The sequence below is a fragment of the Poecilia mexicana genome, unplaced genomic scaffold, assembly GCF_051168715.1.
Source record: "Poecilia mexicana isolate PSO_F unplaced genomic scaffold, ASM5116871v1 scaffold_7, whole genome shotgun sequence".
NCBI classification, from domain to species: domain Eukaryota; kingdom Metazoa; phylum Chordata; class Actinopteri; order Cyprinodontiformes; family Poeciliidae; genus Poecilia; species Poecilia mexicana.
Window position 1 is genome coordinate 29,301,720 of NW_028263376.1, and position 21,982 is coordinate 29,323,701.

Genomic DNA, 21,982 nt, shown 5'->3' on the forward strand with positions numbered 1-21,982 from the left:
TCCTCACAGTTGTAAACTACCACTTGATTATTACCCGGGCTCAAAGCACAGAATGCAGCAAGAGTAGAAATTCGAAAGTAGAAATTATAATTTAAATCCATCTTCAATTGATATTTCCTGTTAAAATTCAGAACATTGGAGAATTTCTCAGTTGTTCCTAAGTGATAACATTAGCCATTTAGGTTTATTCTGAAGATATTAGGGCTGCACAGTGGCGCAGTTGGTAGCACTGTTGTCTTGCAGATTCTCGGCCCTGGGGTCTTTCTGCATGGGTTTTGCATGTTCACCCAGTGCATGTGTGGGTTCTCTCCGGGTACTCCGGCTTCCTCCCACAGTCCAAATACATGACTATCTCTAAATCCTCCTCAGGTGTGAGTGTGTGCGTCGTTTGTCCCGTCTGTTTCTGTGTTGCCCTGCAATCGACTGGCGACCTGTCCAGCTGGAGATGGGCACCAGCACCCCCCTGACCCGAATGGGATAAAGGTGTAAGAAAATGGATGGATGAAGATAAGTATGACTGATTTTAAGCTGAATGGCTACTTGAGGCCCCCATGTGACTTTAAATAATAAAAACATATTATATTGTCCATAACTGAAAGCAATCAGTTGAAGCAATTTAATGAAAGCAAAAAGTAGGTCTCTGTAGAACCTAATAGGATCAAATTTTCTTTTCTTCTCTACTATGTTTTTTGTTGCTGTTCAGGCGCTACTTCAAATTGCTTATTGGAGTTCTACAAAGCCTGAATTTATTAGCCGATAATTTTTGTGGAAAAATAAGTTGTTTTTTTATAGGCATGATCTATTGGAAACATGAGCTAACTGGGCTTTGAAGAGGGAGATACTTTTGATGTTGTGAGACGGTATCATCACTAATGGCTCCCTTACTCGTAGCAGGTGTGGGTCATCTCTTTGTGAGTTAGGAAAGTGAACAAATCCAAAGCACCTATCTGAGCCATTACTTGCAGCTGAAATATTGACACTAAGCAATTCAAAGGTTTTTATTACTTAAGTCATACATGAACTGGATTTTTCAAATCGTTGAGCAGATGTGCATAACTGTTTGCAAAACACTCTAAAAGAGATAGTTTGGATGTTTTGAAGTCAGATTGTGTTGTGAAATTATCATTGATCGTCTTTTCGGCCGTAGACGTCAGTCACTATATTTTTTTGTTGAAAACTTAAGAGTTCCCCAAAGGGGTGTGTTCACTTTTCTAACTCACAAATACACCAAAAGGATTGTGGTTTAAAAAGAAGTGGCAAATCCTCCATAATACTTTCCCCATTCACTCAAAGATGTCAGGTCTCCAACATGATCTGTGATTCTGCAAAGACGAACATTTAGATTGTATATTTGAGTTTTACAGACCGTTTTTGTTTAATCAGGATTGTTACATGTGATTTGTTGGAAGGTGAATTTCAACAGGATTTCAGACCAAGTCAAAGATGCTGCTTCCTGAGAAAAAAACAATAATGTCAAACAGAAAAGAAAACACTGCCAGGAACTTTAGATAAGATGCAATATTCATTTCTCCCTAGTCAAATGTTTCTTGCCTTGCATCATCCTCTTTGTGTCGTCTGCCTGTAAGCACACTGGATGCATATGTCTTCTTGTGATAGTACTTCTGTTTTTATTTAAGTCTTTAAAGCTGATATTTTTCAGTATTTTTTTTTATTCATTTTTTGCTGACTGTGTCTGGGCACGCTTGGGCGTATTTCAATTTAGCTCCTTCTGATAACTCTGCCTCCTCGAATGGATAATGTAAAATTAGAACAAATGACTTTCTCTTTCTCAGCAGGCAGTTGTGTCCTCTTCCCCTGAGGCGTTTAGTGTTGGCTAAACAAGCACTGCTTCTTTCTCCAATTAAAAAAAAAAAATAATGCATTTAACACATGCCAGCATGTTCCCACCGCTAAATGAATTCGCCCTGCTTTATCGATGGGAACCAGCTGCTTCTCCCGAAGGACTGGACATTACTCAGATCCCCTTGTTCTTCCATCCACCGCATTTTGAAGGGCAGAATTTTTGGTCTGCACATCTACAAAATTAAAACCTAAACGCGGTCGGCTGGGGGTGCGTTTGCCTTTACGTAACATCTCGTATACGCTGACATAATCTTCTTTTCATGTTTGTTTTTAGCACAGATCGTAGGGTTACCAGAGAGGGAGGTAATCCTGTAAGCCTGTTTAAGTGTGTAACATTATTAGTATGACATGATGTGAATGGCAAGACAGGTTGGTTTAAATACGTGTCGCTCCTGGGAAGCACCTTTAGATGACGGTAATATTGTCGTGTGTAACTATTCGGCGTGAGTTATGAGACGATTTGTCAGATTGGCGCATGCCGCCATGCTGAGAACTGCTCCAGATGACTTACATCTATCTGTCTGTTCAGCTGAAGCAGCAGGAGGAGGAGGAGGAGGAGGAGGAGGAGGCGGCTCAGGCGCAGTCAAAGTCATATCTTGAAGCCATTTTGCTCCATCACAGGAACCAGATAAGTCTTTGTTATATCGATGGTCTCTGGTGGCATGTATTTGTGTGTGGGGAAAGATGCCTGTTTTAACAAGCGATACGGAACTGGTCTTGTAAAAACGAGGACGGTTCTCATTTTAACAAGATTGTGTGAGTTTAAATTTGAACGTACTTTTGTTGATCAGTCTGGGAACGTTGAATACATCATGATTGGACCTGAACAAGCAGCTCTAACCAGATATCTACCTACTCTAGTCGACCTATATTGACCTCATGTCTCATATCTCACCTGTAACTCCGAATAACTAACCAAATATTGGTCTAGTATTTTCATGGAAAAGATCTAAAACATTTGCAGATTTTAGCTATTTGCAGGTGATTAGTAGTCATCAACTCCAGCGAATACCAGGGGTTTATTGTACAAGGGGACACATGACCTGGTTTTCTCATTACTTTTTGTTTTCCTGCCTTAGGTCAGTAAGAATGATTAAAATTACATCTATTCCCTAAATACCAGAAACATAAGAGATTTTTGGGGGGCGGGGGTGCAGATTTGTCTTAATTCTGCCTTCACATTACAAAATTTACTTAAATGTTTAAATATTTCAACAGTAGAATACCTCAGAGTACAAAAACTTTGGTGATATGGAGCACCAATGGGTGTTTCTTGGATCCGATGTGGAAAATCTTCAAATATACACTTTTTATTTTATTTTCTGATTTTTACACTTTGAGCATCGTTTGTGTTGGGGAATTTTAATTACAGTAAGACCAAAAGTTTTGGCTCTTCTAATTTCTTCAAGACATTGCAAAAGTAGAAAACACTTAGCAAATGCTATGAAGTTTTATCTGTACTTTGCATTTATGTGAATTTGTCATTTGTGAGGCTGTGGTTTTCATTTAAGGCCAGGTTCTTTTTTTTTTTTTTTTTTTTTTTAAATAAATAAAAATAAAATGCTTTAACGTCAAATAAAGGTGATGATGCAGTCGGCTGAGGTTCCAAGTATTAATAATTGTCAGCAATTTATTTTTTTAGTGCCAGCCACACATTAAGAAATTAGTCACATGCAAATTGGGAACATTCCTACAAAGTGATTGACATTTTTAAATTAACCCCGCAAGATTCATTTAGCATGTATAGTGTTTTAATTAGTTGCACTAAATGGAAATGACCAGCAAAGCAAGAATAAGCACAATCTTTTTTTTTTTTTTTTTTTTTTTCCCCCACAGTCTGTTCAGGCTGGTTGCTAAACTCCAACCTGGGGAATGAGGGAAATACACTTTCATGTTTGACTCGTGTCCATTTATATTACATTTGAGGGAAACATCTGATAGCTTTACTGTTATATTGAACCGCCAAATTAAGAAAAGGTCAGAGTTTGTCTGAATTCCCTTCCTCCATTACCAGACTTGTAGCACCATTTGAAAAGGTCAGATAAACACAAACTGTGAACATAATGCGAGAACCTTCATTGCTGTGGTGTCTTGAATGAAGTGAAGGGTTGTGTGGTCGCTGACGCAATGCATTTTGTTTTTTTTTTATTGCTAAAACATTTTACAGCTTGAAAAGTGAGTTTATGGCCAACATCAAGCTAAGATTTGGAAACACTCTTTCTTCCAAACAAGTACACGCATGCACACAGACAGGAAACTCAATATTTTACTAAAGCCCCCTTTGATTTATAAAGAGCCTTACGTGTCTGTTTTTCAGGAGTCTATTAATATTCCACTTATTGACTTGGTAATATTTGCCCCCTCTATCTTGTTGAAATGCTCTACATCTGTTAAACTGTGAGGGAATATATCTCTCTCTCCAAATGACTCCATTGATTTAGCTGTGTGCTTGGCTGGGCTTTCCTAAAGCCTAAATTTTCTGCTAATGGGTTTATTCTGTTATTGATGTGGACCACCAGAAATTTTTGGCTGAAAACTAACGTGATGCAGCATCTGATCACAATGCCACTACCACCTTATTTTTTTGTAAACATACATTTTTTTCTTTAGTGATATTCAGTGTTGTTTTTGTGACAAACGTTTTGGAGCTGCGAACCAAGACTCAAGCTTTTGCCCATGCGCACTGCAACACAAGTTTTAGAATATCTGTGTAAAAATCATATATTTCTTGAAGTTTTATCAGGAGCAAAATTCTTCTTTTCTCACCTATACTCATTTGTTCCCAGAATACACAGAATACGGAGTATGGAAAGGAGTTCAACGTTAAGGTAAATACAAGGGAGTTAAAGAATCCAACAATGAGTGACTATCAGGAGGATTGACCGTGCAGAAAAAAACTGCAAGGAGGTTTGAAGAATGAGATGTTTGAGAGGCGAATAATACTGCAGGAAGGAGAGGGTCCAGGCAGTTCACAGGTAATGATATCCAAATTACATTCAGATCAGATTAAGGGGAAGGCAGGACATGTACTTGAAATTGTGAGCTGAGATCCACACAGATAATGGACATGGAAAAAAGGTCCAGTGACCATAATCCAACATATTAGTTCACTAAATCAGACCAGAATCCCTGTCCCCTAAAAATAGCTGACTTATTTTTATCTATTAGAAAAAGAGATTTTAGTGGTCACCATGTTTGAAACTTCCACGGAGAAAGCATACAATAAGACTGTATAATTATTTTATTGTATACGATAAGAGGTCCCAGCATGGTCAGTGAGATTTTTTTAAAGTATATCAGTAAATGTCATTATCATGAAACGTTTATATCTTGTGAGAATGCACGCTGAGAAAAATATGACAATAGTTGGAATTCTTCAGTAGCAGACCATTGATCCAAATTGTTTTTATGATGAATGAGTCAACACAGACATGTTGCTGCAATTTGATCATTAGCTTGGCTTGCACTGTGCAGCAGACCTCTTTGTGTCTTTAACTATATCTATATATAAATAATCTTGTTACACATTACTTTTTTTTATTTTTGGCACCAATTTTCAATATGGGAGTAAATTCTGCATTTTAATATTGTTTTTCATCCAAGTCCTTTTCCACTATCCCCTTTTTTAATTTTGAGAATCTATGGCTGTGAACTCATCTTTTAGCAAAAGTCGAGGTTTTCCTCACTTTTTGCCTCCTTATCTGTCATTCAGATAATTACACTTTAGCTATCTCTGATTTCCTCTGCCTACATCGGGACGCTCCCATGAGTTACCCTCCTGCCGGGCCGCTCTGACACACTTGTAAATAACAGTGTTGAAAGCCATAAATCATGGTAATTCTTCCAGCAGACCTCTTGCTCAGATTGATCACTTGTGAGCCTTTGAGGTGCAGCTGTGATTCTTGTCCCGCGGTTGTAAATTAAGTGGAATTGAGGGAATTGTGCACAAAAGGGGCAATGGATGAGGAATGTCATCAGTTGAGTTGTTATATTATTTAAACCTACTTTGTAGGCATCATGCAAAAACATAATCATTTAATTTAAGGCCAGAGAAAATGTTCCCATGTGCTATCAGAAAGACATTTTGCAGTTGTCAAAAAGATAATTTTAAATCTAAATCTGCCATAAAAACCAGTAATTTGGCCTTAACCCTTTCATGCATGAATTATGATCTTTTGTGTCAGGATTTTTTTCCATTTTTTTTTTTTTTTACCTGCTAGATTCATCTACAGTAGAAAGAGGGACTGGGTCGGTTGCCGTGCTTGTTTTGTCCATATTGGATAATAATTTTTTGCATTTGTAGCTGATGGCCACTAGTTGATAGTGTATTTTATGATGCATTAGTTTCCACTCAGTGGTCTGTGTGCATTTATAATATAAAACTCCACAAGAAGCACAAAAAAATGACTTTTAGACAGCTGTCCGCTGTAGTGACCACTATGCCTGGAAGGGTTAACGTTATAAACATTTCACCAACCAAATGTCCCAAGTGTGTATGTCATAATATGCCTTATGTCCAGCGTTCAGTCAGGAAAAGTCACAAGACTTTTTTTTTTTTTTTGGCAAACAGTGAATATTCACATCACTTTTCCCTCCTCCATATTATATAAATGTATGCAAAATGGCTGTGCCCAGACTCGGATGGTTAGCACACAAATGTGTTCCAGTTTTATTGTTTTGCTAAACACACAGACAGTCAACAAGCACTCAATGCTAATTTATTACTTGAAGTAATGGTTCATTTGCAAAAATCTGCATATGTTGGGGAGAAATCTGATGTGTGATGGCAGGAGCGATGAGAAGCTGATTCCCTATGGTGCTCTTTGAGGCTCCTCTCACTATTTGTATAATTGATTCCCATTTCTTCTCCACGGTCATAATGACTGTGGGAACCAGTCTAATTCTGCTTCAGATGAATCGACTGTCAACAAATTTAACTGAATTCATTCAGACTGAAACGAAGCTTCCTTTGGTTGAGAAGATCAACTCATTTCCTTGGAGAGAAACAGATATTTAGCATTTTTTCCCCCTGAAGATTTGGATGAAATGGTGAATATTTTGAAAGAAAATATTTTAAAAAAAAAAATTGCTTTATGCACCCAAAACCAGCTAGCATGAACTAAAAATGACGGATATATCAAAAAGAAATAAATTGTACTATATGGACACTTCAAAACCAAACAGTAAAAATTAGACCAAAACAATGTAAATCTTGAACGCGAGACGCACGTTTTTGTCAATTATCTAACTGCATTCTGTAGTTATGCATTTTATTTGTTATGCCGACAATTTTAACAGTTGAAACATTAAAGCTTATTGCCGTTGCAAGTGAAATGCTAAATGGTTTCTATTTTTCTATGTGGAGCTGTTGTCAGTTTGTCTTCTCAGAAAGATGCAAAACAAAGATTTTCTTTTATGCTGCAAGAACTAAATTAGCATATTGTCCTTTTTTTTGCATGTCAAAAACAGTAGTAGCGGTAGTAAACTGATGTAAGCTTTAGTTTGGCGTTTTAATGTCAACCTGACTCCAAGCTCCTTCAAAGGTTTCGTCAATGAAGAAACAAACAACGCGCCGTTTGTACTTGTCTTATTTTATTTATATACGTTTGTTTTAGAGTGTAGAAAAGCTCATCATTCAGGCTGTTTGCCTTTGAGGCAAAATGGTTTTGAAGGGATGCGTCAACACAACCAGACCCCCCCTCTGCACCCTCTCCCCACCATATAGCAGGTAAACATAGCGTCTCTCTGTCCTCGTCACACAAGCTGATGGCTGTTGCATACTGAACAGAGGAGACAGGAGCTGTCTCTCAACCTGAAAGAAAAAAACAGTCATTCCCTTTCAATCAGATCAGCCATCCTATTTATACATATTCTTCTAAATATGAGCCCTAAGTGACATTTCTTCTGCTGCTGCTGAATAATGCGAGTTGGAATACGGACTCTTATCCTGCTTGTATTTTGCATTTCAAAGAAGTTTTATGTGTTTGGCCTTCTAATAATTTAATTTAGTACCCCATTCCCATTCTACTGCAAGCGAAGCAGCTAATAGCAACTTCCGAGCATTCATTTTTTACAAAACAAAGACATCATGAATAGGTATAATTTGGTCTGCTAATTGTTTTGTCCTGGATTATAATTTGAGACGTAGGTGTTAGTTTTTGAACCAATCTAAATATTTCTATGGCATCTTGCAAGATTAATTGGAATAAAACCAGATTTATTTCAGAATCTCCATGAATAAATTACCTTCGGGGTATTCGGTTTGATTGTTTTTGAAGGTGATGTTTCCGTCTGCCGAGGCCCAAAATCCGCTTTCAACATTCCTTCTGCAAACACAAGCTTTATTATTTTCAGAAAAAAAAGTGTTTTGTGAAATAACACAAACGGATTCAAACTTATTTTTAATTGCTTTTTGTTCTATAGCACATACCTGTGAGTTTTGCGTAGCCTCCTTGTCACACTTCAAAGAATCCAGATTCTTAGTCTGAAAATCAGTTTTGTGTCCATGATCAAACCTGTGCTTTTGCATGGCAGCAGACTTGCATTTGGTTTTATGGGTTTCATCCAGAAATGTCCTCCCCGCCCACCCACCACCCCCCTACCATCAGCATCAGCCTCACACCTACAATGGCCACATGAAGGCAGCAGAATGGGCACAGAGGCTTAGTGTGAATGGAACTAGAGATTACAGAAAATTGGTGAGGACAGGATAAGGATAAAAGTTATTCTAGTAGCGCAGTTTCATACAGCAAACCTCGCCCTCTTGTCAGACGGCGTCGGGAGAGCGTATCTGTATGTGAAAACTCGTTGGCTTTACCCGGGTACATCCATGTATCTTATTTCTCACCTGAGCGTACACGCAGTGCTGCTGGTGCCAAGAACAACAAACACATCAGTATCCGTTCTCCGGGAGCTTGTTTGTCACCCGAAACATGCTGCTCATCTTAATGAACTGATTGTAATTACAGATACTGGGCTTGAACTTGCACATAAAGGCAAAAACAAAAGCGCAGCAATAATTCACACTGGATTGAGAAAAGGATTTACTGGTCCATGTTTCTCTGCAGTTTGCTTAGGGGCACGCTTCCAAATATTGGCACACACAGCTGCACACACACGCACACACACACTCAGCTTGGAGAAGTCCAGAATTTGATTTCAGTATTTTGAAGGTCCAGATAATTACAACAAAACAAAAACAAAAACAAAAAAAACATGTCCATTACCAGACTTAACTCCTAAATATTCTGTGCTATATTCTTCCATTTGTTCCTTGTCTCCTTTCCTACATTGCCACATTTTTCATATTTTCATGCCTTGTGGTGTCCTTCCTTCCTCTCTTCCCTCCCCACCTTTTTCTGTTCTTTATTCCTTCTTTCCTTCCTTCCCTCTCTGTTACTCTTTCCTTTTTTCCTTCCTTCCTATCTTCCTGCCTTCCTTCCTTCCCTTCTTTTTCTGTCCCTCCATGCCAAGTGAAGATGAAATTCATGCCAAACACTTACTGAAAGTGCACATAGGATATGAGTTTGCATTAAAAAATGCATCCATGGACAAAATAACCGTTTTAGGTAGCAGAACAGCTAAATGTATACAAACGCCAGCATTATTAATACGAAGCACAATTTTAAATTAGAATTCTGGATCAAATATTTTATTGTTTTGGGTCAAGAATCATTAATTAGTCTGATGTAGCAGTTTTCAAAATCTTTTTTTTTTTTTTTTTTTTATGTGCAAGTTTTATTCGATGTCCTGGAGGCAATTTCTCATCCTCATAAGAACCCAATTAAATGTGGAATGCAGAAAAAGGATCAATAATCCCTTCATTACTACCTAGGAATGTGCCTGGGCTCACTGCCCTGCTCAATTAGAAAGCAGCAATATACTTTTTCTTTTTTCTGCCTCAACTACTTTAGCAGCCAAAATAATCAGTTTGCATGGAGATCATTTTCTGTAGATTAATTGTGTAATAAGAGCCTTACCATATAGAAGAGGGCAAGTTCAGAAAGAGCCAGTTTAAACAAAAATGTTTTTCTTTTTTTTTTTCCCCATCATCTTTACTTCTCCGTCAAACATGGAGAGATTTGAAACCCATGTGTCACGAGCATGTAGAGTTACTCATTCTGTTTCTGTCAGTAATAGTCACAGTGAGCGTGTTTTTCACATAATTTGTCATGTGAAATATTTTCTTAAGAACATGCAGAACATTTATGAATTTGTCAAAATGATTTCTTCATCATTCTCTTCAAAATGCTCACATTCTTGTGTTGAGTGTGCGATAGCCATTTATCCTCTGAGGGATAGGACACGGAGTGTAAAAATACAATAGGAAAAGGTCAAATTGCAAAAATGAGAACTGAGATTCAGAAAAGCATGAGAAAGAGAAATATGGTGTGAACAGCTAAGACACCAGAGTGATTTATGAGAAATAGAAAAGGAAAACTCCTTTTCTGACTCATAAGGTTGATTATTGTAAATGTTTAAAATAAAGTTCTGCTTTATTATTCTAAAGGCTTGATACATGGGAACTGGCTAAGTAAAGTTAGCATATAGGTTTGGGCTGAATGCAAAACTTTGACTCGGTGCACACACTTGTGCATCAAATGACACTTCTGACTGTTGATCATTATTTTCACGGCTTTTCTGGTACAACTCTACTACAGTATAGTCTTTAGCCTCTTAGTTGACTGTAATTGTGTCAAAATTAAGACCTGCCTCAATTAAAATTAAAAAGATTTTGACCAGTTTTCTGCTGATCAGACGGTGGGCTAAATAAGACTCAGCGTTGACCTTTGACCTATCCAAATGTTTTAATCCTCCAGGATTTAGACTGCTCCCAGAACGGTTTCTCTTCTTCTCCCAAGCTGGTTTCTAACATTCAGCTCAGATATTTTCACCAGAAAAGAATGTTGGCAATAACTGGGAATAAATATATTGGTTACAATGTAAATATAATTCTGCAGACTCCTATCTGTTTATTGACCTTCTCTGTTAGTGAGAACCTGTGCGTCTTTTTGTGTCGTACGGAAACTCGCCTTTTCACCCTCAAAGCAGAAATATGATTGCGTGTTATAAGACCGAGATCATTTTCTATTGAAGAATTATTGTGTCCATGCGTTCAATAAGAAAACAGAAGAGAGCAACATGTGATTATTTTCCATCTGACTGAAAACATTCTTTGAAATCGTCTCACTCTGATTGTTTTCCTTCTCAGACCAAGTTACGTGTTGTGAATACGTTGAACTCTGTTCGTGCACAGTTTGTTGTAACAGTGAGAACATTTGAATGATTGCTCAACCATTCATTCATTATACTTTTTATTTAAATGTGTTGAAATAAAAGTAAATTTACAAATTTAAGTTGTAGCACAGAAAGTCCTACCCGGAACCATAATATAAATGTATCTGTTACGACCCGGCTCAGCCGGGGGAAAGGGAAGTAACATTAAAGAAACCTAGGTGGTAAGGTTTTAACAATTTAGAGATTTATTGTTGGGTTCAACAAAATAAAGAGGGTAAAAATTAATAGTCAAAACATAGGGACTAACAAAAAGTACTAAACAAAATAAATTACACAATCAATCAATTGTAAACCAAAAACTTAACCAAACAAAAAAAAAAGACTTTCAGAACGGGGTACACAAAGCAAACTACAAATCTCTAACAGAGATTTAAAGATCCCTCACAGGGACAACAAGGGTGATACGAGCTATCAAAGGTGATCAGAGCTATCAAAGCTTACAAAGGTTAACAGAGCTTAGCAAAGCTAACAAAGGTTAACAGAGCTATCAAAGCTAACAAAGGTTAACAGAGCTATCAAAGCTTACAGCAGTGAAACACCTAATAAAGTGGCAAGCTGTCTAAACAAAAGGAAACAGCCGCCCTTCTCCCAGGATGTCCTTGGTTCTTAAAGGGAGGCCTCAATAGTGATTGGTGGAGCCGGCAATTGATGACCCAATCACCGTAGGCCTCAGGATGTAGGACAGGACGAGCAGGGCCGCACCCACTTCCAGGTGGAGTCAATCTAATTAGCCACTGAAAACAACAAACACAGAAAAGGCCACTGGCCGTAACAGTATCATTAATATCAATTAATGGTAGCAGTAGTGTTGATACTTCTATTAATTTCCCATGTTCAGTCGCTCAGCAACACACATATTTTATCATCACAATAACTTAACCACTTTATTTTTTAGACATGCTGCGCTAGTGTTCTGATCCTTCTTGCTGTTTTTTCATGCAACATTTAGCAACATTAAAATTAACAGTTTTACAACTTCATTTGTTGTATTGATTGGCGGGACAAAAAAGCAACCTACCAGCTTGCTTCAGTACAGTTCTTATTTTTGATTGTCCTTTCAAGTATAAAAAGACTCTCGGCAGACCACAGTTTAAGAAATCTGAGTTGGTAAAGACTTTAGCAGACGAGGCGTGTCATTGAGGCTGCCGTGAATGATCAGGCTAGTTAGCATGGCCACCTTTGATGGTAAGTTGTTTCGCCATCATTATCACAGCTGCAGCACTTACACAAATGTGATAGACAGCGCTAAGACACTCCTCATGGCTCTGATTGGTCGTTTCTGCATTTTCGCAGATGGCTGAAGGAGCACTTCAGCCATCTGCAGTGACGGTTTTAAAAAATATGCATACATATTTTTTAACATTTGCTTAATTTGATTTTAAAACAATACTTCTGACAATTTCTCTGAGTGTAACTATTAAAACTCAAAACGGTGTCATCCCGGATGGTGTTTTTGCTTTGATGATATTTGTTCCTGGGCTAAACGGTGACGTAATAGTTGGAAAATAAAACCATGTTTTCTGGTAGTATGACTTAAAATATTAATCAGGGTGTCTGTTTTGTATTCCTCTCTGTTCATCGTATCAGAAATGGGTAAACAGTATCTACAGGCTGTACTCAACCTTTCACTTTGTTTGTTTTGTCTAACCTCCAACATGCTGCTACGTGATATTTTTGAGTATTTAAAGTTCAGTCTCCATTCTCGCTCTTTCTTCCTCTGCGAAGCACGACTTGTGGCGACTTGGTAGACATGATGAGGCGTGGGGGCAACGATGGGCCTCGAAATCAGAGCATTACTAGCCAGCTGGCATTTTTTATTCATTTTATTTTTCATTTTTTAAGCCATTTGCTCTTGCCAGAAAACTGGCACTGGGTTGTGCTAAAGTCTTTCTTTGGAAAAAATATGCACCCTGCAACATATTGTTTATAAATATTGTTTTGACTTCTACATTCTCAGCATGTCAATCTCTGTTTGGATTTTACTGGTGGAATGCAAAACTCAGCAACAGAGACCAGGAAGGCTGAGCCTTTATCTCAGCTGTGGTCCAAACAGAGATGCAACGCTGTTCAAAAATCCTCACATCCTTACAAAGTTCTTCTAATTTTACGTGACTTTTTACTTACTTCTATTTCAGCTCAAACACATTTTGAAATCGATTACCAAAGTAAATATGAAAAGTACTTGTCAAATGATTATTTTATTTATTAGGTAACGCTTCTGCAAAAAGTGTTCCAACTAAGCCCAAATTGGAGGCTTTTAAGGTTGATTACTCCTGGGAAGGTTCACCACTACTGAATGGTTTATCCATTTGTGGATAATAGCTTTCACTGGGAGTTTGAAGTCCTTTTTCTGTAGCATACCTAATGTTGGAATATTAAATTAGACCAATACAAGCATTAATATCAAGTGAAAAACAGTCTGAAAGGGGGACCTAAAAACAGGTTCATTAATGCACAATTAAAGCATTTAATTGTCTAGTCTGGAATTCCTTCTGATAGTTACAAAGATGGCATTAAATGTTTGTATCTCTATTTAAATAAAACTATCAGCATCTCATGATTTCAGATAGAAAAACAGACTTTAGTTTAATTCAAAAAATAATTTCCTTTTAAAGTTCTTTAAATCACTGGTAAAAATCCCCACCGACATCACAGAGGGCTTCCTTTCACATTTCTTTGGCCGTTCTTATAAATTCTTATCTGTTCTTTGAGGAAACGGGATGTACCCTTTTACCCAAGGACTTTCACAACGTTGTTGAGAAAGCAAAAAGTATTTGAATATGTGAGCTGAGTCGGGAACATATCCTTCTAAAAACTTTTTTCTAGAACAAATTACTTTTCACAACATTTCTTTCTAATTTCCCACAACCGTGTTATTTTTTGTGTGTGGTTTCATCTGAATCAGACAATTTGTGTTGTCGAGATCGCCTCGATAGGAATTCAACATGGAGCTCAGCAATGAAAACTCAAATTCCTTTTTTTTTTTTCTTCCCCCACATCCCATCAAACTTTTTACTCTTACTTCCAGGGATCAAAGATACAAAGTGTTCACATTCGCAGGGTTCTGCATTATAACATCTTTCCCACCTTGCTGCTTGGCCTTAGCAGATGCTCTCAGTGAGCAGGTGATTTTGGTGCAGCCCATGAACTCTGCAATGCAGAGGCAGTCTGAATGACTTCTCACAAATTGTTGTGTAGGTGTCATTAAGCTCTATGTAAACATCCCCCAACTCTGAGACCTGGAATCTGAAATCACTGCATGCTGTAGGAGACTTTTAGATATCTGAAAGATAATGAAAAATGTTTGTTTTTTTTAACTTGAGTTTTTTCTGTGAGTTATAGTTGTTACACTATTTGAGATAAGCACCTGGAATTGTATCTTGTTTAAGCTTATTACATGGTGCTTTTTGATAGGCTGTTAAATAATTAGTACAAATGGATGTAAGGTATTTGCTTATTGTAGACGTTTGGCAGTCCAGGAGTCTTTTGACCATCACTTTGTAATGGTTTTCTAAATCAGTATGGGTTTTATTTTTGTAAACATAACTGCTGGATTCAAGATTTATTATTTGAAGAAATGTAACGTGCCGGAAAACACTTCTACACAGAGTTGTCCTTTCTTAGATCCCAAGTGAACGGCTTTGACCAGAGTGTCTCACTGCTTCTTTCTGCCAGATTAAAATTTTTGAACGGTTGTGGAAAGAGCAAGTTAGCAGTCCCTCTCTATTTGCTCTTCATTTACACATTTAGAGTGTTTGTAATTAATTAAGCCTCTCAAAGTGGCAACTGTATTTCACCTGGAGCTGTCGTACTGATGTGAGATGATAAAGTGTGAACGCTTTCTCTTGTTTTATAAATACAATTAAGAAAGCCTTTTTTTTTTTCCAGGTCAGTAGTTATTTTAAAATATTTTACATTTGATTTTTAAAGAACCCTCTTTCCCTTTTTTTTTTTTTTTTTTTTTTTGGTGCTTCCCTTAAGAGTTTAAACTGAAATATTATCCCAAATCAATTTTAAGCTTGAATGTTTGTTTTTGTTTTTGTTTTTTTTACTTTTGGGCTTAAAAACAAAGAGAAATGTTACCTTCTACATGCATTTGGTTAAAATAGGTTGAATGGCAACAGATGCTCTGTTTATATGTTGCTGTTTTGCCACAGCAGCTGAAATCGCTGTATACCAGTTCCAGGCAACAAACACACAGCCAGTGTAACGTGTTCTTGCTGGTTTATTCCTTAGCAACGTAATCCCTCTGCTGTAAGTGCACAATTGAGATCAGCCATGCAGAAAAAGTGTTGCACACAGACTTGAGTACAATAACTTTCTTAAGCGACTTTTAGTTAAATCAGGGAACTTTGCTGGAAAAGACATGCCATATGCCCCCTCGGCTGCTCAACAATGAAGAATGGCTGCGCGCTGATTCCACTCCCGACTTTCACTATTCATATGCTAATCTAAAGCCCCCAGCACACCCCCTAATTACTTATCCTTCATGTCCTGATTCACTTCATTGATCAGCAGACACATTCAAGACCTCAGAAAAAGAACCTTTCTACAAAGGTCCACTTATGTGCTAAACACAAAGAAACAGATTTCAACACACATCCACAAGAACGAGGCGCAGCTCTCCACCCGAATCAACCAATCAAATCAAACGACAAGTTTTTAATCATTTTTCACTTTGCATTGCGATGACAGGAGATGGTGGATATACAGTATTTATCATAATTAGTTGAAGGGGTGTCCATGTAAAAGATAAAAGCATGATTCAGCTTCCTTTTGACTTGAAGTCCACTTGTATTTTGCAGTCTGGTTTGAAAAGTTTGCGAAACATTTTTTTTTTTCCAGAAGAGAACCAAAATGCAATTCTGTAAGGTCTTTCATCTTGGACAAATCCTTCTAACATAGTAACATCTTTCTCTGATGAAAGAAGAAGACGAGCAACGTATTGGTAGATTATACAAAACGACTTCAATGTAATTTAGTGGGATTTTACATGAGCGTCAAAAACAAAAAGTACTTACCTGTGTAGTGGAGCAGAAAGGAAAAATGCTTTACATTTCAATTTTAATAGTTCAAAATATGGTATTCATATGTATATTTACTCCCTTTACTCTGATACCCTTAAATAAAACCAAATGAAGATAACCACCTAACTATAAAATAACCCTTGATACTGGGTACTGTTAAATCCATCATTCTAATGATGGATTTAACTAAAAAAAAACAAAAAACACTCTTTCCACTTCACAGTTAAGCTCTTCTTTGAATTGGTCAATCAATAAAAATTCTTATAAAATGTAATGATGATGCTTGTAACATGACACAAGGTGAAAAAGTTCAAGGAGAATGAATAATTTTGTAAGGCATCAACGATGTAAGTACTTCAAATGGTTCTGTGTTTACAAAAAGTTTAAATCATGAACATGAGCTAGTAACCGGATTATTAGTCCTTTAATGTAAGGTATGTTGCCCTCCCCCGCGTCCTGCCTGCATGTCTGTGTCCGTCGTCCCGTGTGACCGGTGTACCGCACACAGCACCGGGGTCGTCTATAAATAACGTGACGTTCACTTACAGATGGGTGGGGGATGCCTGGGCAGATGGATGAAGTGTCGCGAGCGTGTTTGTGTTGTTCCCGTCTTCTTTGCTTACTTACTGCTGTTGGCGGCCCATTAACTTTTATATGAGACAATTCAATTGTGTGCAGCTCAGTCTCTGACCTTCAGGCGCACAGTCACATTCACAGAGCGCCTCAGGCTACTGTAATAATTTCCGGGAGCACGCGGCAGTCACCCGCTCCTCCAGCTTTAAGCAGCATGGTGGCTAACCTCCACTCAACACATGGCAGGACGGGTTACCCAGCTGCACTGCGGAGTGAGTGCGCATGTTTTTGGCAACCTAATGTCAGATTAAAGCTGGGTTGTCACTTGGTAATTTTTCCCCCCCGAGGCCTGCAGATGGATCACTTGGAGTAACATTTTAGCTCCGATATGTTTTATCAGCTTGTGTGTTGGCTAGAGCTAAGAAACTGACTGTGGGTCTATCAATGTAAAACAACATTTTGATGCTTAAGTGGAAAAAAATATCCTGAGGTGGAAAGAAGCGCTTGGCTCCTTCGTTCACGATGGAAAACCTGATCCCACATTCTGGTGAGTTAGTTTAAAAATAAAAGTCTTTTTAAAACACACATACAGTTAAAGGCAAACATGATATCATTTTGCTTTGGGATCAGTTCAAACATACACCCGACATGGTGAGTAGTCCTTGGATGAACTGAAAAAAAATTAAAGTTAACTTTGGACCCACAGTGTGAGACATTTTAGAGGGTTAGTTCTGACGATCCGATGACGGCGGATAAACTGTAAGTTGTTTCGCTGCCACTATTAAGCAGCGCATACCCGAGGTTGATTGACAGTGCCAAGACCTTCCACCTGCCTCCAATTGTTTGTTTTTTGACCAAGAGTTGTGTATTTCTGCAGGTAGCAAAAGCAGCACTGGGAGCAGGTTGAGGAGGTTGATATGTTTTTTTTGCAGATAATCTCCCATACCATGACAATAGTGACAAGAATAACAAATGTGTAAAAAAACAAATTTTTATAAATGTTACATACTGCAGCTTTAAAGTGTCTGCTGTTTGTCTTGTCTGTCTCTCTGTCGCCGTTTCTCTTTTCAAGCGAAATGCTGCAACACAAAACTGACTCCATCCGCACAGCGGGGAACCAATTTTAGAACTACTTCTTATAACTCTCTCAAAAAAATAAATGTAGGATGTCAAACCTAAAGCATTTACTTGTGGATCTCATAATATTTGCGTTGACTTATTTCAACAGACAGTCGTACAATAACTGGATAGCTCTTTATGAAACAAGCAAATACTTTGACTTTTTTAATGTAAATTCACTCCATTTTATTACCAACAATAAAACCCCATTAAACAGCTTTGAGATGGACTGAGAGAAACCTATGCATGTATGCATTTAAAAATAAAACGCCTTGTGCCGAGTTAAAACATTCCTGAGTTTCAGCAGAACATTAAAAATGTATTTGTGACACCGCGATACAATCTTCAACTCTTATTGTTTTTCTCGTCACCACTGCTTCTTTGTCAAAACTAATGATTTCCTTCCTTTTGTTTATGAGGCCACCACAGGAGGTCCATGCAGTATACTCAGACAAAAGAGGAAAGCTGCAGTACTTCATTTCAGATTGGATTATAGGACCTTACTGTGAATCGTTTTAGTGCAAAACACAAACCTTTGTCACTATCTCCTAAAACCAGCTGTGCTGAGGAGCCCTGGCTTCCATGCATTTCCATGGAATAGCCGACACCCCCCTCTAACTTTCTCTCCAAATGGTACAGTCCATTTAAAAACGTTCTTGTCATCTTTCAATGCTCTGTGTCCTTTCAACAGTCAGCTGCGGGGTGCACATTTCACTGGGGCAGTGCTGGCTCTCTGACACACATACACACGCAAGCGCACACACGCCGCTACGGAGCTCTCAGAGACGCACACACGCAGGCATGCTTTCACACTGACACACACACACACCTACACACACACACACCATCTCTGCTGAAACGTATACTCCCTCCTGCAAACACACATTCCCCCTGAACCAGATGCGTCTCTTTAACTGCAAAGGACAAACAGCTCAGAGGATATAAGTTTGCGGGGTTTTTTTGGGGTTTTTTTTTTTTAATGAGCAGAAAAGAGTGAGAGAACTGAGAGAGAAGGATTTTATGCCTTAAAATAAAAACAAGTTGACCATTGTCAGGAAATGGTCAACTTGTCAGCATGACACCGTGTTTGGACTCCCCTCTGTCCCCCAGGCAAAAATCCTGAAAATGATGGATGACAACAAGCAGCTGGCCCAGCGCATCGATGGGGCCATTCAGTCGGCCAGCCAGGAGGTGACCAACCTGCGGTCTGAGCTGAGCGCCACCAGCCGCAGACTCGCTGAGCTGGGGGCAACGGACTCCTCCGCCAGCATGCTGGAGACGGTGCAGCACAACCACAACGGTAAGCGAGCCTCTCGGGGCATGCAAGCCCGCCCGAGTCGTGTACTGAGAGACGGCAAGAATGTGGAGAAGAGTGAGTGCCCTCCAGATCCGGCTTGCAAAGTGTCGCCGCTCGCGAGGGGAAAGTGCTTATTTTAGAATCAGAGAGCGGCTGGATTGTGCGAGATCGGGGGAGAGGTTTCTGTTTGACTCGTGTCTGCTCTCGGGTCTCCCAAAATCCATTCTCGTGTTGTATAATTAACCCCTTGAACTTTTGAAGGTGGAGGGAGGTTGGGGGTGTGTGGCGCACTTGTGTCGAGGCAGAGTGGGTAAAGTTACAACCTCTTTTTACTCTGTGTGCTACTTCTCCCTTAGCTGGACAGACGATCGGTGTCTTTTGAGAGAAGAAGGAAAGGGGGCTGGATTTCGGGTTGCTCTGGGTTACTGTTACCAAGCCGTTTGAATGGCTGCCCAGTCTGTCCTCTTAATATGTGTGCATGCTGCAGCTGCTTTGTCCAGTTTTTTTTTAACTTATATACTCACTCTGACATCTATATGCGTAACAGATGTTGGCAAGAGTTTCTTCATTGATGCGTGATTGTCTTCGTGCCCTCAGTATGTAGGGAAATGGGTTTCACAGCTCCTTTAAACTTCTACCACACACACATACGCAGCAACTCCTGCTGTTTCCATAGCAGTCAGCTGGTACAGTGAACCGAGGGATCGGATATGGTCCGTCCGCCTTGGCTCTGCTGTGAAACAACATCTCCCTCTGACACTTCCGAGATCAAGCTCTCCAACAGACCTGCGGTATTTCCTTCCCTACATGTGAAAACAGTTTAACTTTCCGTTTTTGCTGTCAGTGAGTTTCTCAGTCCTCTGATGACCCCTGGTTTGCTTTTTTTTTTTCTTTTTTTTTTCTTTTTTTTAAATCAGGGGAAATGTGAAAGCTGGTCATCTTACTCAGCTGATCGGGAGGCAGTTTTGAGTGGTGTCAGCTCTGTTTTCAGTGCCTTTGTCTCTGCTTTGTGTGCTGTTGTATCATCCCTTTAACACTGATGCACGTCCACATTCCTGCTGTTTCCATAGCAGTGTGCGTGTGTGTGTGTCAATGCAAGGGATGATAAGAATTCCTCTGGGAGGGTTTGATCACTGATGTCACCATCCATTGTTTCTGCTCGCTGGCTTAACTGAAATGATGCTTGAGATGAGAATATTATGCTGTGATCTATGAGAATATCTATGAATATTCAAATTGCTAATGCACAGAGTTGTTCATTGCTGGTTCTTGCCTTTGTTTGACCTCTTTGTTCTGAACATCTTCTGTTGTCCCTAGTCAATAACTCCTTTATTTGTTCTACTTCACACCCACTTCTTGCAATTTGCTCTCAACCCCCATTCTCTTCCAGCGGCTCCGTAAAGCTTTGGGTGTATAGCATAAACAACTGGGGATAGGAGTGTAAGGTAATTTATCACAAGTGGCTGTGTTGGAAAAGCAGGTGTGTGGTTAGGGTCGATGGTTCATTGCACAGCCGGTAAAACCGAAAATCCCAAGAGAAGGTGCGTTGGGGGCGAACTCTGTCCCTTCTCTACACGCTGCACTAACCTTTCCAGCAAACCAGCTGACCTTAATTTCATTCTTACTGCCTATGGAGTTTGCATTTGCATGTTACATTCGTCTCAGTGTTTGGCAAAAAGGGACTTATTCAGGAATGTGTTTTTGATGGTGTGCAGATAATTGTATTCATGGTAAACCTCCCACTTTCAGTTTGACAACATTTCACATCAGGGCATGGCGGAATATGTTTCTGTCGGTACAAGGTATTTACATAAGTATAAGAATTTGTGAATAACAGCTAATGTGCGCTCGTTTTTTTTTTTTTTACTTTCCTAGGGCACCCTTTTACAAATTTTCCATGTCACTTGGGTTTGAAACTTGTAACTGGCAATGGTCATGTTCATTTCCATGGCCAAAATTAGGAAAGTGAGCCTTCGCATGGTGATTTATCTAGTGTGAACAGAAAGTCGGGAGAAATGTTGCACGAGGGCAGTAGTTTGGACATCTAACAAATGGACAGTCGAAGATTTTAAAAGTGCTCTTTTACCAGCCCACTGGGTAACTCACCATGGTGGCAAATGTCTGTTTGGGACTAAAACTGTAATTTGAAGTGTGAAGATAAATGTCATTTCTGTTCTGTTTCTGACCATCGCTGCTGTTCTGCTGAGCACAGACATGCTTTGGCACGTGCCTCTCAAAAAACCAAACATATTCTTACATATTATATTAAAGAGGAACTTATTCTTACCTTTATTTTATATAATAAATCCTTGTTTTACTTGTGAAGGTTTACCTTTCATACTGTAATGTGCAGCTCTCAAAACAGCTGTCCTCTTTATGACTCTGTCAGTCATTCAAATTGCTTGGGAGAAAATTTGAATTAGTCATTATTACATTTTTTTCTCAACATATTGAGATTTGGGGCGGGGGGGTGGCATCTGTTCAAGAACAACTCTTTTGAGATCCATCTGAACCATTTCATTCATAACCAGGTCTGAGCTTTGATTGGTTCGTGGCATTTGATTGTTTTCTTTCTCAACAATTCTGCTACCTGCACAGGATCCTCATTCCATTTCATTACGACCATCCTACAGCTTTCATACAGGCAGATTCACATATCAAATATAATACACAAAATATTAGTCTTGAACCAAGAATAAATATAATGCATGTATACAGAAGAGGTTGAGGGGAATTCGGTGCTGGCTCAATGACTTCAATTTCTATTTCTTCAGTTTTCTGTGGCTGCACAAATATTAACCCAATC

The 21,982-nt window shown here is 38.9% G+C and overlaps 1 protein-coding gene across 1 annotated transcript in view; it reads left to right on the forward strand.

Moving 5' to 3' along the window:
- kazna (kazrin, periplakin interacting protein a) overlaps positions 1-21,982 on the forward strand; it is a 168,873-nt gene that overhangs the window by 30,642 nt on the left and 116,249 nt on the right. Inside the window, exon 3 of the mRNA XM_088007410.1 lies at positions 18,990-19,179. Coding sequence (XP_087863536.1) covers positions 18,990-19,179 — 190 coding nt within the window. The remainder of the gene's footprint in view (positions 1-18,989; positions 19,180-21,982) is intronic.